The 17761-nt window shown below is 41.1% G+C and overlaps 1 protein-coding gene across 2 annotated transcripts in view; it reads left to right on the top strand.

Annotated features, from left to right (window-relative positions):
• GLB1 (galactosidase beta 1) overlaps positions 1-17761 on the top strand; it is a 116021-nt gene that overhangs the window by 60971 nt on the left and 37289 nt on the right. For both annotated transcript variants that reach the window (XM_064277429.1, XM_064277430.1), the window contains exon 11: positions 16088-16162. In XM_064277429.1, the coding sequence (XP_064133499.1) occupies positions 16088-16162 (75 nt within the window). The remainder of the gene's footprint in view (positions 1-16087; positions 16163-17761) is intronic.

Here is a 17761-nt window from a genome sequence, read left to right as displayed (position 1 = left end):
AATGAATCTGCATTTAGAATTGTAGAGAAATCATTCCAAACTACAAAGTTTAAAAGAGCTGACAAATATCACAACGTCACAAACATCACAAAATCCCCCAGATAACATGTTTTGGATCTATTAACTGTTTGAAATGCCCTACTGTCCTTCTTTCCCTATCTTCTTTTAGCCAAGTGCTTTTTAAAATTGTTTCTTCAGGCGGCAGCAATGTTGGTAATCTTTTTTTTCTAGAGAGAATGGAAATCTTTTGCTATGGGGTGACTGATCAGAATTTGTCCTTTAGCATAGATATTTTAGAAAAGCCACTTTCAGCCTCACATTTTGTTACCAATAATATTATTATATAAATGTTTAGGATTGTAAGGAAAATTGGGAAAAATCTCTCTCAAGTTCTTTTATATATGAGCTGTAAGATTCGGCAGACTTTTCCATGGACTAGGGTCTGGCTTCATACATTTCAGACCTTCTTTCTCCTCTACAACCCATGTGCTTCTGGGGCTGGCTTCACACATTTCAGACCTTCTTTCTCCTCTACAACCTATGTGCTTCTGGGGCTGGCTACCTTAGGGTATGGTGTATTGCAATATGATGCCAACGGGGTCAGCACATTGGGTGATAGGAATAATCTGTTAGCAATAACTTAACTATTTGTAGAACTGCCAGTGAACCATATAAATGTCCCACTACATCCAAATTAAGTCAGTTCCCACTTCAGCTGCTCTTCACTTGGGTCCCAAAGATGCCTGTGGCCACTCTAAAGCCTCCTGGCACAAGAGGACATGTGGCACAGGGCAAACTGGAGTAAAAAGAGATGGTCTTAGCCTGTAATAGTTAAAATATCTTGATTTTGGAACCTCTGAGGGAGCAGGAGAGCAATGGGATGCAGACCTCAAATTCTAGCAAAAAAATCAGACTTAATGGTCTGACTGAGACTGGAAAGACCCCAGAGGTCATGGTCCCCAGGCCTTCTGTTAGCCCAAGAGAGGAACCATTCCCAAAGCCAACTCTTCAAACAGGGATTGGACACTGGTCTATGGGATGGAAAATGATAGTGGTGAAGAGTGAGCTTCTTGGATCAAGTAGACACAAGAGACCATGTGGGCCGCTCTTGTCTGGAGAGGAGATGAGAGGGCAGAGGGGGTCAGACACTGGCTGAAAGGACATGAAAACAGAGAGTGTAGGGAAGGAGTGTGCTGTCTCATTGGGGGAGAGCAACTAGGAGTATACAGCAAGGTGTTTATAAATTTTTGTATGAGAGACTGACTTGTAAACTTTCTCTTAAAGCACAATAAAATTTTTTTTTTTAATCTTATTTTTGTTGATTTAACAAAAGTCTATGACCATGAGAACACAGTGCTAGGGCCCCTCTCTGAGGTGAGGCATTACTGGATGCAGAAGACCAGTTAGGAGGTTGCCATAGTAACCTAGAAATGAGATGACGGCAGGAGCAGCAGGGAGTGGGAAGGAAGAGATAGGTAATGAGGAGTCATTTAATCGTCCAGGTCACAGCCTTGGTTGGATAACTGGGTAGATATTGGGGTCAGCAGCTTAGATAGAGAATTGCAGAGGAGACGTAGGAGGGGTGCAGAGCAAGTTCATTTTGGGGCTTGAGCGCAAGATGCTTCTGGGGGCATCCAGGTAGAAGTGCCTGTCTAGCAGCCATCTGCACTTAAGAGTGAGCAATTCAAGGGGGGCGTCTGCAGTACCAACACAGGTTCAGGGGTCATCAGTGGAGGCAGAGATCAAAGTTCAGAGAGAGGTCCAGATCCCACACGGAGAGCTGAGAGAGAAGGGTGGTGGGCCAAGCCAAATGGAAACCCAGGGAATCCCAAGATTTTAACAGATTAGCAGGCTCAGATGAACCCACGAAAGAGACAGAGCCTCTAGAAATGGAGTAATTCAATAGTTTATGATAGACGGCAACTCAGTATTTGATCACCTTTTCACTCTTCTCTGTTTTTTTTTTTTTTTTTTTTTTTTGATGTTTCAAGTTTGGAAGAGAGAAATGAATTAGTCTAAAAGATTTAGCGGGCTCTTATGAGACTTGTTTAAGAGCTCAGGCTGCTAACCAAAAGGTTAGCAGCTCGAATCCACCAGCCACTCCTTGGAACCCTATGGGGCAGTCCTTTTCTGTTCTGCAGGGTTGCTAAGAGGAATCAACTTGATGGCAATGGGTTTGGTGTGAGACCTGTAGACCTTCAGTTAACTGTCTTAGAAAATGTTATTTTCAAAATATCTGTTTGCATCTAGGAAAGGAAATGGAATGGTAAACGCTCCCAGGTGTAGTTCTTCCTGTCTCCTTACTTCACCAAAGATTTGTCTTGTCTTAACCCATTTCAAGAGTGCATTGAGTGGTGATGGGCAATACCTTCCACTGCCATGGACTCCTGAGGATGAAAGTTTCCCAGCAGGCTGCACAAGCCTGTGCTCAGTGTTGAAAACCTCCTCAGTCATTTTCATATGAGTCTTCAAGGCCTGACAAAGGTCATGATATTTGCATTTTCTAACCTAGCGTCTTTGGTGTGGGTGAAGCTCAACCAGACATGGTTAACACTTTGACCTCGAGGATGAACTATAAGCCTGTAGGGTAGTGCCTTCCACCTCCCTACTGATTCCTGAGAAGTGCAGTGGTGAGTTTACTAGTGTGTGCTTTCACATAAATTTAAGACCCATTGAAAAAGTCTTATTCCAGTTCTTGATAAGAATTCCATCAAAGATAAGAGCTCAACTTGTATTTTGGAGATGGATCACTCTGCAGAAATTAATCAAGTGGCAGTTGAGGACCTTGATAACATGAGTGGAGCCTGGGATTCCCGAAGGTGGTAGTTGAGGCAGGGTTGGAGTGGGGGCACAGCCACAATGATTTTGAATCCTTCAAAAGATAAATAAAGTGTTTGAATCTGGACCCAGCTCAGTCTACACTGCCTGATTGGCTGACCCAGTCTACACCGTCTGATTGGTTGACCTGGGATCAGTCTATACTGTCTGATTGGTTGACCCAGGATCAGTCTACACTGTCTGATTACTTGACTCAGGAGCAGTCTACACTGCCTGATTGGCTGACCCAGGATCAGTCTACACTGTCTGATTAGTTGACCCAGGAGCAGTCTACACTGCCTAATTGGCTGATTCAGGATCAGTCTATACTGTCTGATTGGTTGACCCAGGATCAGTCTACGCTGCCTGATTGGTTGACCCAGGATCAGTCTACACTGCCTGATTGGCTAACCCAGGATCAGTCTATACTGTCTGTTTGGTTGACCCAGGATCAGTCTACACTGCCCGATTGGTTGACCCAGGACCAGTGTGCACTGCCTGATTTGTTGGTCAGTCTACACTGCCAGATTGGTTGTCCTTCTTGGCTTATGACTGGAGTGACATTAGCTAAGCATGTAGATACAAGCCATCTCTTGCTGATCCACAGTCCTGGTGGAAACAGTGTTTTATGTCTAATAATTAAAGACAACAAAATGAATATTACCTAATAAATGGTAGGTGGCCTTTCAAACCGTTAGAGTTCATCACCTGCACTCTTACAGCAAAAGTATCTTTATCGCCTATGGAGTTGTCTTCTCTAGTATATATTCTAGAATGATTTCTTTAAAACACTGATCTGGTTGGGTTTCCCACCTGCTTCCCTTACCTTCAGGGAAAAGTGTAGTCCTTGGCTTTGCACACTATGCCTTCCACGATTTGGCTTCCATTTTTCCTCAACTCATCTTTCAATTCTCTCCTTCTTGTATGTACACTCTGGCCTTACAATGGAGCTACGAAAAAGTCTGTGGATGGTGTGATGCTGTTCATACTCCTCGCCTCTGCACATCCTGGTTTCCTCTACCTTTATCCACCTGGAAAATGAAGACATGCCTCAATTACCTCCTCTGGGCGGGGGGTCTTTGTCTCTCAGCAGAGTTAGTCACACTGTTTTCTGTCTCCCCACATCCCCATAGTGTGGAAATTTTTAATACACTACTTTCCGTGGTATGTTAATAGAGCTTGTTTGTGCACATTACCTAAAAAAAACGAAACCAGCTGCTGCTGAGTCTGTTCCAACTCATAGCTACCCTGTAGGACAGAGGAGAACTGCCCCATAGGGTTTCCAAAGAGCGGCTGGTGGATTGAAACTGCCAGCCTTTTGGTTAGCAGCCTGCACTCTTAACCACTGCGCCACCAGGGCTCCAACTGTCAGAACTAGGAGCTATTTATATCCCCAGTACCAAGCCCAGGACCTGACCCAAAGTATTTTCGTAGTAAAAGTTTGTTAGGCGAATGAATGAAAACATTAGGGATCTTGGTGAAGGAAAAGTTGATAAACATAGGAAGAACAGCTTCCTATGCTGAACCTGTCCTGCGAAATAAGTATGACAAGAAGCCATATTTATGATCAAAGCACAAATGATGATGGAGAAATGAAAGTGCAGAAGTATACATTTCTGGTATGTTCATTTAATTGTTTTCTTTTCTGAAACATTCATTAGCTGGATAGAAAATGAGGATTTTGCTCTGTGATAATCAACTAGTATCAGTGAAAAAAATCACCAGAAATAAAGAGGAAAAGACAGAAAATTGTGGCAAATAGGTGAAGGGTTCATACCCAAAACCAAACCAAAACCAGTGCTGTCGAGTCGATTCCGACTCATACATAGCGACCCTATAGGACAGAGGAGAACTGCTCCATAGAGTTTCCAAGGACCGCCTGGCAGATTCGAACTGCCGACCCTTTGGTTCACAGCTGTAGCACTTAACCACTACGCCACCAGGGTTTCCGGAGGCTTCATAGCTCTATTATAATGAGCTCATACCACTGATTAAAAAAAAATCAAGACCCAAATAGATCATTGGGCAAAGGACATAAGTATAGACTTTTGATGCAAACTTTTGTATAGACTATTTTAAGAGTCGTATAAAATGTCCGTACCCTTTGACCTAGTAACTGCTCACTTGAGGCTTTATCCCACCAAATAATTTAAAAGAAAGATAATGCTATAGATAATACTATGAAGTTGTTTATTGCAACATTGTTTATGATAGCAAAACATGGAAATAATTCAACTCTCATAAATGGAAAGAATGGTTATATAGATTCTGTTGTATCCATTTGAAGCACTGTAATATGCAATAAATAATATTACTATTAATGTTATTTGGCCATGCTAAAAGTGCTTTTGCCAAATAATGTTAGCAAATTATATAGGGTCGCTATGAGTCAGAATTGACTCAACAGCAATGAGTTTTGGTAGCAAATTCCAAAATGATCTCTTATCTTTATATGTGTATGTAAGAGAAGGCACTAGGAGGGACTCTCCCTTCCAAGGTGTTCCTAAATAATAATAAAAGTTTTGTGTTTGTTATATACGTGTGTGTATATTTATATATGTATTTTTTTCCCATTTCAACCATTTTTACGTGTACAACTCAGTGACATTAATTATGTTCACCACACATCCCTTCTGGCAGGTCACAACCTCGAAAATCCTATGAGCAATTCTCTGCCATGGTTTTGCCGTGAGTCAGAATCGACCTACAGCAGCTAACAACAACAGCAATTACGTTCACCACGTTTTGCAACACTCACCATTATTCGCTTCCAAAATTCTCCATCACCCTAAACAGAAACCCAAGGCCCCTTGAGCAGTAACTCCCCACTGCCCCCTCCTGCTGCCCCTGGCACCTACCAATCAGCTGGTCCCTAGGCATTTACCTCTTCTAGATATTTCATATAAGTAGGATCATACAGTGTTCGTCCTTTTATGCCTGACTTAATTTAGCATGTTTTCAAGGTTCGTCCTTGCCGTAGCATGTGTCAGGACTCCATTTCTCTTTATGGCCGAGTGATATTCCATCGTATGGCTCTATACCACCTTTTATTCCGGCACTCATCTGCCGATGGACAGTTGGGTTGTTTCCACTTCTCGGTTGTTGCAAATAGTGCTGCAGTGAATACGGTGTGTAAGTATCTGTTTGCGTCCCTGCTTTTGATTCGTTTGGGTATATATATACCTAGCGATGCATTGCTGGGTGCTATGACTTTTTTTTCCAGGGCGGTAGGAGAGATTGTGGTTCCTATCTACAATAATCCACTTTGACTTTAGGAGTTGGCTGTGACATGCCCACTGCTATGTGCAAGGAAAGAGAGGACCTCAGGGAAAAAAATCCTATTGCTCTCAGGTATCCTTTGTGGATTTGTTTTCTGCTTTTGTTGAAGAAGATGGGGTGGGTAAACTGAGAAAGGAGAAGGGATGTTGTCTGGGCCTCACATAAAACTGGGAAGAGAGACCTTAAAACATCTTGCTCTTACTCAGTCCGCCCAAGACCAGCAGCAACTCTTTGTCCTCAGAGTCATCTATTCTAATATTATCTTTTTCGAGTTTCTCAGAATTGTAAATTCACTGAATATTAGAAGTCCAAAAGACTTTCTGGTTTAGGATGGCCAACTGTCCACATATTTATTCCCTGTCCCTTCCAAAATGTAACAAAATACAAAAACTATGACACCAAGAAAGAGAACTGTTCATACATAAGATATTTCAAAAGGTTTCTGGAAAATGGAAAGTAGGTAGAGGAGTGGAGCCGAGGAAGCAGGATAAGGAAATCTCAGTCCCCGGTCAGCATGGAAAGGGACTGTAGGAGCAGGGAGGTGGGGAGTAGACAGGCCTTAAAGAACCCTGGAGAGTTGGGCTTTGGAAATGCAGGTGTAACAAAGCATGGGGGCGGAAATAGGACCACAAATGGGAAGGTTAATTAAACTGTGTGTATCTCCCATCAGGTTTTCCACTTCTTCCCCCCACTGTCGTATGTAGACTGTCCAGCCAAGAGGCGTTTTTCCACTGGTCATAAAACCAGAAGATTAAAAAAGAAAAAAAAAGTAAACAGCCCCAGAGCAAAGATTTCCACATTATACTTGGCTCTTTGCCCAATTACCCTAAAACTAAGCTCCCCAATAGACGCTTGTGCACACAGAGTGGAGCTGCTATACAGAAGGTGATGACGCGAGTGTTAGCGCATTCGTGTGCGTCACAGTTAAATGCGAAGGCGCAACCGAGAACGACCGGACACCTGAAGACAGCCAGGAAGCCTGCAACTCGAAAGAGAAAGACTGCGATGAAATACCCAGAAAAATGACCCTAGAAGCAACAAAGAATTCAGAGAACAGGAGAGATCTTAAGGAAAATAAAGCAATACCCCTCAAATTTACATCCTTCAGAGAAATTTGATAAGATATTGCATCCGTAAAATAAGAAAAAGATACTTTGAAAAAGGAACCACTAGAGAACAGATTGCGGAACTTACCAAACAATATCGTTAACATCACACACAAGTAAAATTTTGCAGATCATTCAAAAGTGGTTGCAGCAGTACATCGACAGGGACCTGTCAGAAATTCAAGCCGGATTCAGAAGAGGACGCGGAACCAGGGATATCATTACTGATGTCAGCTGGATTCTGAAAGCACAGAATACCAGAAGGATGTTTACGTGTGTTTTATTGACTATGCAAAGGCATTCGACTGTGTGGATCATAACAAATTCTGAATAACATTGTGAACAATGGGAATTCCAGAACCACTAATTGTGCTCATGAAGAACCTGTACTTAGACCAAGATGCAGTCATTTGAACAGAACAAGGGGATACTTCGTGGTTGAAAGTCTGGAAAAGTGTGTGTCTGGGTTGTGTCCTCACCATACTTATTCAGTCTGAATGCTGAGCAAATAATCTGAGAAGCTGGACTATACGAAGAAGAATGTGGCATCAGGATTGGAGGAAGACTCGTTAACAACCTGCGTCATGCAGATGACACAACCTTGCTTGCTGAAAGCGAAGAGGACTTGAAGTACTTACTGATGAAGATCGAAGACCCCAGCCTTCAGTATGGATTACACCTCAACATGAAGAAAATAAAAATCCTCACAACTGGACCAGTAAGCAATATCATGATAAATGGAGAAAAAATTGAAGTTATCAAGGATTTCATTTTACTTGGATCTACAATCACAGCCCGTGGAAGCAGAAGACAAGAAATCAAACAACGTACTGCATTGGGAAAATCTGCTACAAAAGACTTGTTTAAAGTGTTAAAAAGCAAAGGTGTCACCTTGAGGACTAAGGTGCGCCTGACCCAAGCCATGGTATCTTCAGCTGCCTCATATGCATGTGAAAGCTGGACAGTGAGTAGCGAAGACTGAAGAACTGATACCTTTGAATTGTGGTGCTGGCAAAAAATATTGAATATACCATGGACTGCCAGAAGAATGAACAAATCTGTCTTGGAAGGAGTACAGCCAGAATGCTCCTTACAAGCAAGGATGGTGAGACTTCATCTCACACACTTTGGACATGTAATCAGGCAGGATCAGTCCCTGGAGAAGGACATCATGCTTGGTAAAGCCTTGAAGCACAATCTCAAGTAACTCTCTAAGAATTTGGTACGTGGGAGGTAAACTTCCTCAATCTCTGAAAGTCGGAAAATGTCACATTTGTTGATAATTTGAATGAGTATAGAATTCTACATTGAAAAACATCTTCCCTCAGAATGCCAAAGGTGTTATTCTGTTGTCCTCTACAATCCACGGTGACTCATGCCAACCTCATTCTTGTTCATTTGAAGATGACTGCTTTTTTCTCTCTAGAAGCTTATAAGCTCTGTATTTTGAATGTTCTAAAAGTAGAGGGTCAGCAAAAAAAAGGAAGACCCTCAACAAGATGGATTAAGACAGTGGCTGCAACAATGGGCTCAAGCGTAACAATGATTGTGAGGATGGTGCAGGACCAGGCAGTGTTTCGTTGCTATGAGTGAGAACAAACTTGACAACACCTAACAACAGAGAATAAGAAAGAGTTCTTAGAATTTAAAAATAATCTTCTAGAAAGTAGAACCAAAAGACAGAGTTGGAGATAGGAGAGAAAGGATAAGAGATACCAATCTAGGTGTCCAACTTCTTACTAATAACAAGGCAAAAGCGAAGGGAAATAAAATACCAAAGAAACAATACTGAATTTTTCCAGAGCTGAAAGTGCTCTTTTGTTCCCCAGCATAATAAATGCAAAAAAAAAAAAAAAAATGCATACGCAGACACGTCTTTGGAAAATTTTAGAACATTGAAAATAAAGAGTTTGTGAACTTGTAGAGAGAGAGAGAAAAAAAAACACTCATCTTCAAAGGAACAAGAATGAGGGTGGCATGAGCCACAGTGGATTGTAGAGGACCACAGAATAATACCTTCGGCATTCTGAGGGATGATGTTTTTTAACATAGAGTTCTATACCCACTCAAATTATCAACCAAGTGTGACGTTTTCCGACATTCAAAGATTAAGGAAGTTTACCTCCCACATACCAATTCTTAGAAAATTACTTGAGATTGTGCTTCAATGAAATGAAGTCATGAGATCCTAGAAGCAGGAACTCAAAGCCAGGAAAATAACGAAGCGAAGTCCCAGGATATCAAGCCTAGAGAGCCTCAGTCTCTTGGAGCAGGAAGACTGAGGGTTCCAGAAGGGAGTTTTCTAGGGGAAACAAGGTCCATTTGAAGAAACTCGATATCACCTGATATAAATTGAATTTTGTCCCCCCAAAAATGTATGTCAAGTTGGCTAGTTCATAATTCCCACTGTTGTGTGGTTGTCCACCATTTTGCCATCCTATGTGATTTTCCTATGTTTTGTAAATCCTACCTCTATGATGTTAATGAGGTGGGATTAGCAGCAATTATGTTAATGAGTCAGGAGTCAACCTACAAGATTAGGTCCTGTCTTAAGTCAATCTCTTTTAAGATACAAAAGAGAGAAGCAAGCAGAGAGACATGGGGACTTCATACCACCAAGAAACAAGAGCCAGGAGAATAGTGTGTCCTTTGGAACCAGGGTCCCTGCACTGAGAAGCACCTTGACTGGGGAAGATTGATGACAAGGATCTTCCCCCAGAGTGACAGAAAAAGTCTTTCCCTGGAGCTGGCACCGTGAATTTGGACTTCTAGCCTCCTAACCTGTGAGAGAATGAATTTCCCTTTGTTGAAGCTATCCACTTGTGGTATTTCTGTGATAGCAGCACTAGACGACTAAGACACCATATGCATGTGAAAGCTGGACAATGAATAAGGAAGACAGAAGAATTGATGCCTTTGAATTGTGGTGTTGGCAAAGAATATTGACTATACCGTGGACTGCCAAAAGAACAAACAAATCTGTCTTGGAAGTAGTACAACCATAATGCTCCTTAGAAGCAAGGATGGCAAGACTACATCTCACATACTTTGGACATGTTATCAGGAGGGATCAGTCCCTGGAGAAGGACATCATGCTTGGTAAGGTAGAGGGTCAGTGAAAAAGAGGGAGACCCTCAGCGAGATGGATTGACACAGTGGCTGCAACAATGGGCCCAAGGGTAACAACGATTGTGAGGATGGCGCAGGACCCGGCAGTGTTTCGTCTGTTGTACATAGGGTCACTATGAGTCAGAACTGACTCAACGCCACCTAACAACAACAACAACCTTAGGAATTTGGAACAATGTAAGAAAGTATTAGCCTAAAAGCAGACGGAAAAAAAGAAAGGCAATTACCAATTCCAGGGGGGAAAGAACACAAAAAGCTGAGTAAGACAGAACATGCCATCTTAGTATATACCACTTGGCTGTGCAGAGAGCAATATTTATATAATTATAATAATGTGATTTTTAATTCAAAGTCAATGTATACATGGAGGAACTTACTGTTATAAGATAGTGTAACTGATGGTTGGAGTGGGGAGAAGAACTCAGGGAAGGATGCTAATAGCCTTTAAAAGTATGCACACGAAGGATAATGTCTTAATTGATGAAACTACGAAATAAAGGTATAAGGATATTTTTTAAAGTTACAAAGGTAACCAGCAGAGAAAAATGGCGACATAACTGTATCAGCGGGAAGGGGAGATATCCAGGTAGCACAACTGAGCTAAATTCTCATGCATTAAAGAAATCAGTGATAGGGTTTTAAGTTGATCAAGCAAGAAACAGCAATGTAAGCATACTATTTGGAGACCAGAAGAAGCAGAAATAGGAACAATTAAATGATTTAAAAGTGGTTTCCTCTGGAGAACAGAACTAAAAGTGAGACAAAGGAGACTGTTGCTTTTCATAACAGTCTTTTCTTTTTAAAATCATTAATTTTATTTACTCTTACGTAACCACAGTGAATTCAACGTTAATATAATACTTCGGTCTACACAGGATTGATTTTTCTTCTACTGCAGGCCACCATCCTTCCGTTTTTGTTTTGCCCTGTACTTCGTTTCTTCCCTCCCCCATCCCCCCGCACCCAGCCTTCTCCTGCTGCCCCTTCATTCTCTCTGCTTGTTTTCCATTCTTCTGTTTTGAAGACTTTTGTTCTATAATTATTTGAATGATTCCTGGAGCTTAGAATTAAAAAGCTTTACCAGATCCTTTTTTTTTTTCCTTTTTGTGCTTTAGGTGGAAGTTTACACTTCAAATTAATTTCTCATTCAGACATTTATACACATATTGTTTTGTGACATTGGTTGCAATCCCCACAATGTGATAGCATGTGCCCCCTTTCACCTTGGGTTCCTGTGTCCATTCGTCCAGTTCCTTTCCCTTCCTGTCTTTTTTTCTTGCTTTTGGGCAGGAGTTGCCCATTTGGTCTCGTGTATTTGATTGAACAAAGAAGCACGTTCCTCACATGTGTTATGTTATTCTTTGTTTTATAAGCCTGTCTAATCTTTGCCTGAAAAGTGGGCTTCGAGGTTTCAGTTCTGGGTTAGCAGAGTGTCTAGGGGCCATAGTCTTGGAGTTCCTCCAGTCTCTGACATACCAGTAAATATGGTCTTTTTTGTGAATTTGAATTTTGTACATTTTCCTCCTGCTTCTGTCCAGGACCCTCTATTGTGATTCCTGTCAGAGTGATTAGTGGTGGTAGATGGGCACCATCTAGTTCTTCTGGACTCAGGCTGGCGAAGGCTCTGGTTCATGTGGCCCTTTAGTCCTCTGGGCTAATATTTTCCTTGTGTCTTTGGTTTTCTTCATTCTCCTTTGCTCTAGATGAGATGGAACCAATAGGTGTATCTTAGATGGCCACTCACAGACTTTTTTTTTTTTAATAATTTTTATTGTGCTTTAAGTGAAAGTTTACAAATCAAGTCAGTCTCTCAGACAAAAACCCATATACACCTTGCTACACACTCCCAATTACTCTCCCCCTAATGAGACAGCCTGCTCTCTCCCGCCACTCTGTCTTTTCGTGTCCTTTTCACCAGCTTCTAACCCCCTCCACTCTCTCATCTCCCCTCCAGGCAGGAGATGCCAACATAGTCTCAAGTGTCCACCTGATCCAAGAAGCTCACTCCTCACCAGCATCCCTCTCCAACACATTTTCCAGTCCAATCCATGTCTGAAGAGTTGGCTTCGGGAATGATTCCTGTCCTGGGCCAACAGAAGGTCTGGGGGCAATGACCACCAGGGTCCTTCCAGTCTGAGTCAGACCATTAAGTCTGGTCTTATGAGAATTTGTGGTCTACATCCCACTGCTCTCCTGCTCCCTCAGGGGTTCTCTGTTGTGTTCCCTGTCAGGGCAGCCATCGGTTGTAGCCGAGCACCATTTAGTTCTTCTGGTCTCAGGATGATGTAGTCTCTGGTTCATGTGGCCCTTTCTGTCTCTTGGGCTCGCAATCACCTTGTGTCCTTGGTGTTCTTCATTCTCCTTTGATGCAGGTGGGTTGAGACCAACTGATGCATCTTAGATGGCTGCTTGCTAGCATTTAAGACCCGAGATGCCACTCTTCAAAGTGGGATGCAGAATGTTTTCTTAATAGAGTTTATTATGCCAGTTGACTTAGATGTCCCCTGAAACCATGGTCCCCAGACCCCTGCCCCTGCTACGCTGGCCTTCGAAGCATTCAGTTTATTCAGGAAACTTCTTTGCTTTTGGTTTAGTCCAATTGTGCTGACCTCCCCTGTATTGTGTGCTGTCTTTCCCTTCATCTAAAGTAGTTCTTATCTACTAATTAGTGAATGTCCCTCTCCCACCCTCCCTCCCTTCCCCCTCTCATAACCACAAAAGAATGTTTTCTTCTCAGTTTAAACTATTTCTCAAGTTCTTACAATATTTGTCCTTTTGCAACTGACTAATTTCACTCAGCATAATGCCTTCCAGGTTCCTCCATGTTATGAAATGTTTCACAGATTCCTCACTGTTCTTTATCGATGTGTAGTGTTCCATCATGTGAATATACCATAATTTATTTATCCATTCATCCGTTGATAGGCACCTCGGTTGCTTCCATGTTTTTGCTGTTGTAAACAGTGCTGAAATAAACATGGGTGTGCATATATCTGTTTGTGTAAAGGCTCTTATTTCTCTAGGATATATTCCAAGGCGGGGGATTGCTGGATCGTATGGTACTTCTATTTCTAGCTTTTTAAGGAAGTGCCAAATCGATTTCCAAAGTGGTTGTACCATTTGACATTCCCACCAGCAGTGTAGAAGTGTTCCAATCTCTCCACAGCCTCTCCAACATTTATTATTTTGTGTTTTTTGGATTAATGCCAGCCTTGTTGGAGTGAGATGAAATCTCATTGTAGTTTTGATCTGCATTTCTCTAATGGCTAATGAAAGTGAACATTTCCTCATATATCTGTTAGCTACCTGAATGTCTTCTTTGGTGAGGTGTCTATTCATATCTTCTGCCCATTTTTTAATTGGGTTATTTGTCTTTTTGCGGTTGAGTTTTTGCAGTATTATGTAGATTTTAGAGATCAGGCGCTGATCAGAAATGTCATAGCTAAAAACTTTTTCCCAGTCTGTAAGTAGTCTTTTTACTCTTTTGGTGAAGTCTTTGGATGAGCATACGTGTTTGATTTTTAGGAGCTCCCAGTTATCTGGTTTTTCTTCTGCGTTCTTTATAATGTTTTCTATACTGTTTATGCCATGTATTAAGGCTCCTAACGTTGTCCCTATTTTTTCTTCCATGATCTTTATCGTTTTAGATTTTATATTTAGGTCTTTGATCCATTTTGAGTTAGTTTTTGTGCATGGAGTGAGGTATGGGTCTTGTTTCATTTTTTTGCAGGTGGATATCCAGGTATGCCAGCACCATTTGTTAAAAAGACGGTCTTTTCCCCATTTAACTGTTTTGGGGCCCTTGTCAAATATCAACTGCTCATATGGATGGATTTATGTCTGGATTCTCAATTCTGTTCCATTGGTCCATGTATCTGTTGTTGTACCAGTACCAGGCTGTTTTGACTACTGTGGTGGTATAATAGGTTCTAAAATCAGGTAAAGTAAGGCCTCCTACTTTGCTCTTCTTTTTCAGTAATGCCTCATTTATCCGGGTCCTCTTTCCCTTCCATATGAAATTAGTGATTTGTTTCTCCATCTCATTAAAGAATGTCGTTGGGATTTGGATTGGAATTGCATTAAATGTATAGATCGATTCTGGTAGAATAAACATTTTTATAATGTTAAGTCTTCCTACCCATGAGCAAGGTATGTTCTTCCACTCATTTAAGTCTTTTTTGGTTTCTTGCAGAAGTGTACTGTAGTTTTCTTTGTATAAGTCTTTTACATCTCTGGTAAGATTTATTCCTAAGTATTTTATCTTCTTGGGGGCTACTGTAAATGGCATTGATTTGGTGATTTCCTCTTCGATGTTATTTTTGTTGGTGTAGAGGAATCCAACTGATTTTTGTATATTTATCTTGTATCCCGATACTCTGCTGAACTCTTCTATTAGTTTCAGTAGTTTTCTGGAGGCTTCCTTAGGGTTTTCTGTGTATAAGATCATGTCATCTGCAAATAGAGATACTTTGACTTCTTCCTGGCCAATCTGGATGTGCTTTATTTCTTTATCTAGCCTAATTGCTCTGGCTAGGACTTCCAGCACAATGTTGAATAAGGGTGGTGTTAAAGGGCATCCTTGTCGGGTTCCCGATCTCAGTGGGAATCTTTTCAGGCTCTCTCCATTTAGGGTGATGTTGGCTGTTGGCTTTGTATAAATGCCCTTTGTTATGTTGAGAAATTTTCCTTCTATTCCTATTTTGCTGAGAGTTTTTATCATGAATGAGTGTTGAACTTTGTCAAATGCCTTTTCTGCATCAATTGATAAAATCATGTGATTCTTGTCTTTTATTTTATTTATGTGGTGGATTACATTGATTGTTTTTCTAATGTAGAACCATCCCTGCATACCTGGTATGAATCCCACTTGGTCATGGTGAATTATTTTTTTGATATGTTGTTTAATTCTATTGGCTAGAATTTTGTTGAGGATTTTTGCATCTACATTCATAAGGGATATAGGTCTATAATTTTCTTTTCTTATGGTGTCTTTACCTGGTTTTGGTATCAGGGATATGGTGGCTTCATAGAATGAATTTGGTAGTATCCATCCTTTTCTATGCTCTGAAATACCTTTAGTAGTAGTGGTGTTAACTCTTCTCTGAAAATTTGGTAGAACTCTGCAGTGAAGCCTTCCGGACCAGGGCTTTTTTTTTTTGGGAGTTTTTTGATTACCTTTTCAATCTCTTCTTTTGTTATGAGTCTGTTTAGTTGTTCTACCTCTGTTTGTGTTAGTTTAGGTAGGTAGTGTGTTTCTAGGAATTCATCCATTTCTTCTAGGTTTTCAAATTTGTTTGAGTATAGTTTTTCATAGTAATCTGATATGATTCTTTTAATTTCAGTTGGGTCTGTTGTAATATCGCCCCTTTCATTTCTTATCCGGGTTATTTGCTTCCTCTCCTGTTTTTCTTTTGTCAGTTTGGCCAATGGTTTATCAATTTTGTTGAGTTTTTCAGAAAACCAGCTTTTGGTCTTGTTAATTCTTTCAGTTGTTTTTCTGTTTTCTATTTCATTTAGTTCAGCTCTAATTTTTATTATTTGTTTTCTTCTGGTGCTGTGGGTTTCACTCACAGACTTTTAAGAACCAGATCGTTTTTTAGCGGAATCCCTTTGTTCATTGCCTTTCCAAAAAATCACACGCACTGCTTTGTTTGACTTTCTTGACCCCGCCCTTTTGAAAAATGAATTTTATGTGATACGTTTCTGAGGGTTTAACAACTTTTTTCTTTTCTCTCTCTTTTCCCACTGGTTTATAGTTTGAGAAGGTACCAGACGGGCCTATCCCTCCATCCACACCGAAGTTTGCATATGGAAAAGTTGCTCTGAAGAAGGTAAGACAGAAACCCCCAAAACCAGAAACGTTAAATTGAAAGTGAGGTAGGTGGGAGTGAGGAACTGGAGCTTAGTGGCAGAGTGAAAGTGCTGTGCTGAGGAATCAGTTGGTTTTTTCCTGTGAATCTCTTTTCTGGGCGACTGATAGGGCAGACGGTGTTTCTGGGAAAATGGGAAGATGGGAGTTGGGAGGATACAGTGTGTGTATTGATGGGGGTGGGCTGTGAGCAGGAGGAGACAGGGGAGTTTGGAAGCGTTCTCAAATCATTCCCATCATTTTGGTTCAATTCTCAGTTGTCCAACGTGTGCCAGGAGCCTTTGTAGCACAGCGTGCCCCACAGAAGATTTTTTTTTTTTTGTAATCCACTTTTTTCTAGATAGTTCCCAAAAGCCGTAGGCATTTTGATAGGTCTCTGCCCTAAATTATACACTCCCTACCCCCATCTCAAAACCATTACCTATAAGCAAAATTCATTGCTGTCAAGTCGATCCTGACTGATAGCGACGCTATAGGACAGAGTAGAACTGCCCCACGGGGTTTCCAAGGAGTGCCTGGTGGATTTGAACTGCTGACCTTTTGGTTAGCAGTTGAGCAACTGTACCACCAGGGCTCCCTTATGGTCTATAGTCTATATAAGGCACTCAGCTCCTAACTGAAAGGTCAGTGGTTCGAACCCACTGGCTGCTCCGTGGGAGGAAGATGTGGCAGTCTACTTCCCTAAAGATTACATCCTTGGAAGCCCTATGGGGCAGTTCTACTCTGTCCTATAGGGTCGCTATGAGTCAGAATCGACTCGATGGTAGTGGATTTGTTTTTTAGTTTTATGGTCTATATGGTAAGTGGGACATCAGGGGAAAAAGCTAGAAATTAATCAGAAATAGGAATTAAGGGTATGATATTCTAGGGGAAGAAAAAAGAAGAAAAGTTTTAGTTAAATATCTGGAGTGACGAAAGCTAAAGTCAATTTGTTTTGACTGTCTCTGTCTTCAGGTTTTCCCCTCTTATAATCCCTAACTCCTCCTTGTTCTAACTCACAAGAAAAAAAAAACATGAAGTTATGTATTTCTTAAGAATCTTGATATCCTAAAATAGCCTCGCAAGTTTTTATCTTTAGCAAAATGCCAAACATGATTGTATAAATTTTTCCACTGGTGAAACTCTTTGTGGGGCTCTTGTAACATTTTCCACCTGGTGTCAGATGTGTGTGCCACATTCTACAAAGACCGTGGTCTCTCTACCTGATAGGAATCTTTCTTTAGATTGATCAAGCTTTAATTGTACTGGCAAAAGGAGCATTCTCTACTTGCTCATTGCTAGTGCTACATAAGGAAAAGCTTTGTTTTAGAGCAGTGAGAAATTTATTTTTATGTAGCAGAAAATAACTGCAAATGCTCAAAACAACAACACTGCTAAAACAAACCTAGCTTAGTACAGAAAGCACATTCTGCTTACCGAAAGGAAAGCCGTGTTAGTGCAAATGGCTTTTCATTGTCGACTAAATATATACAACTTAAGACAGTAAGTTGGCGTATACCAAAAACCAGACCCACTGCTGTCGAGATGGTTCCAACTCATAGCAACTGTATAGGACAGAGTA

Source organism: Loxodonta africana, chromosome 27, assembly GCF_030014295.1.
Source record: "Loxodonta africana isolate mLoxAfr1 chromosome 27, mLoxAfr1.hap2, whole genome shotgun sequence".
NCBI lineage: Eukaryota > Metazoa > Chordata > Mammalia > Proboscidea > Elephantidae > Loxodonta > Loxodonta africana.
Note: the sequence above shows the minus strand (reverse complement) of the source record. Positions and strands in the feature narration are given on the sequence as shown.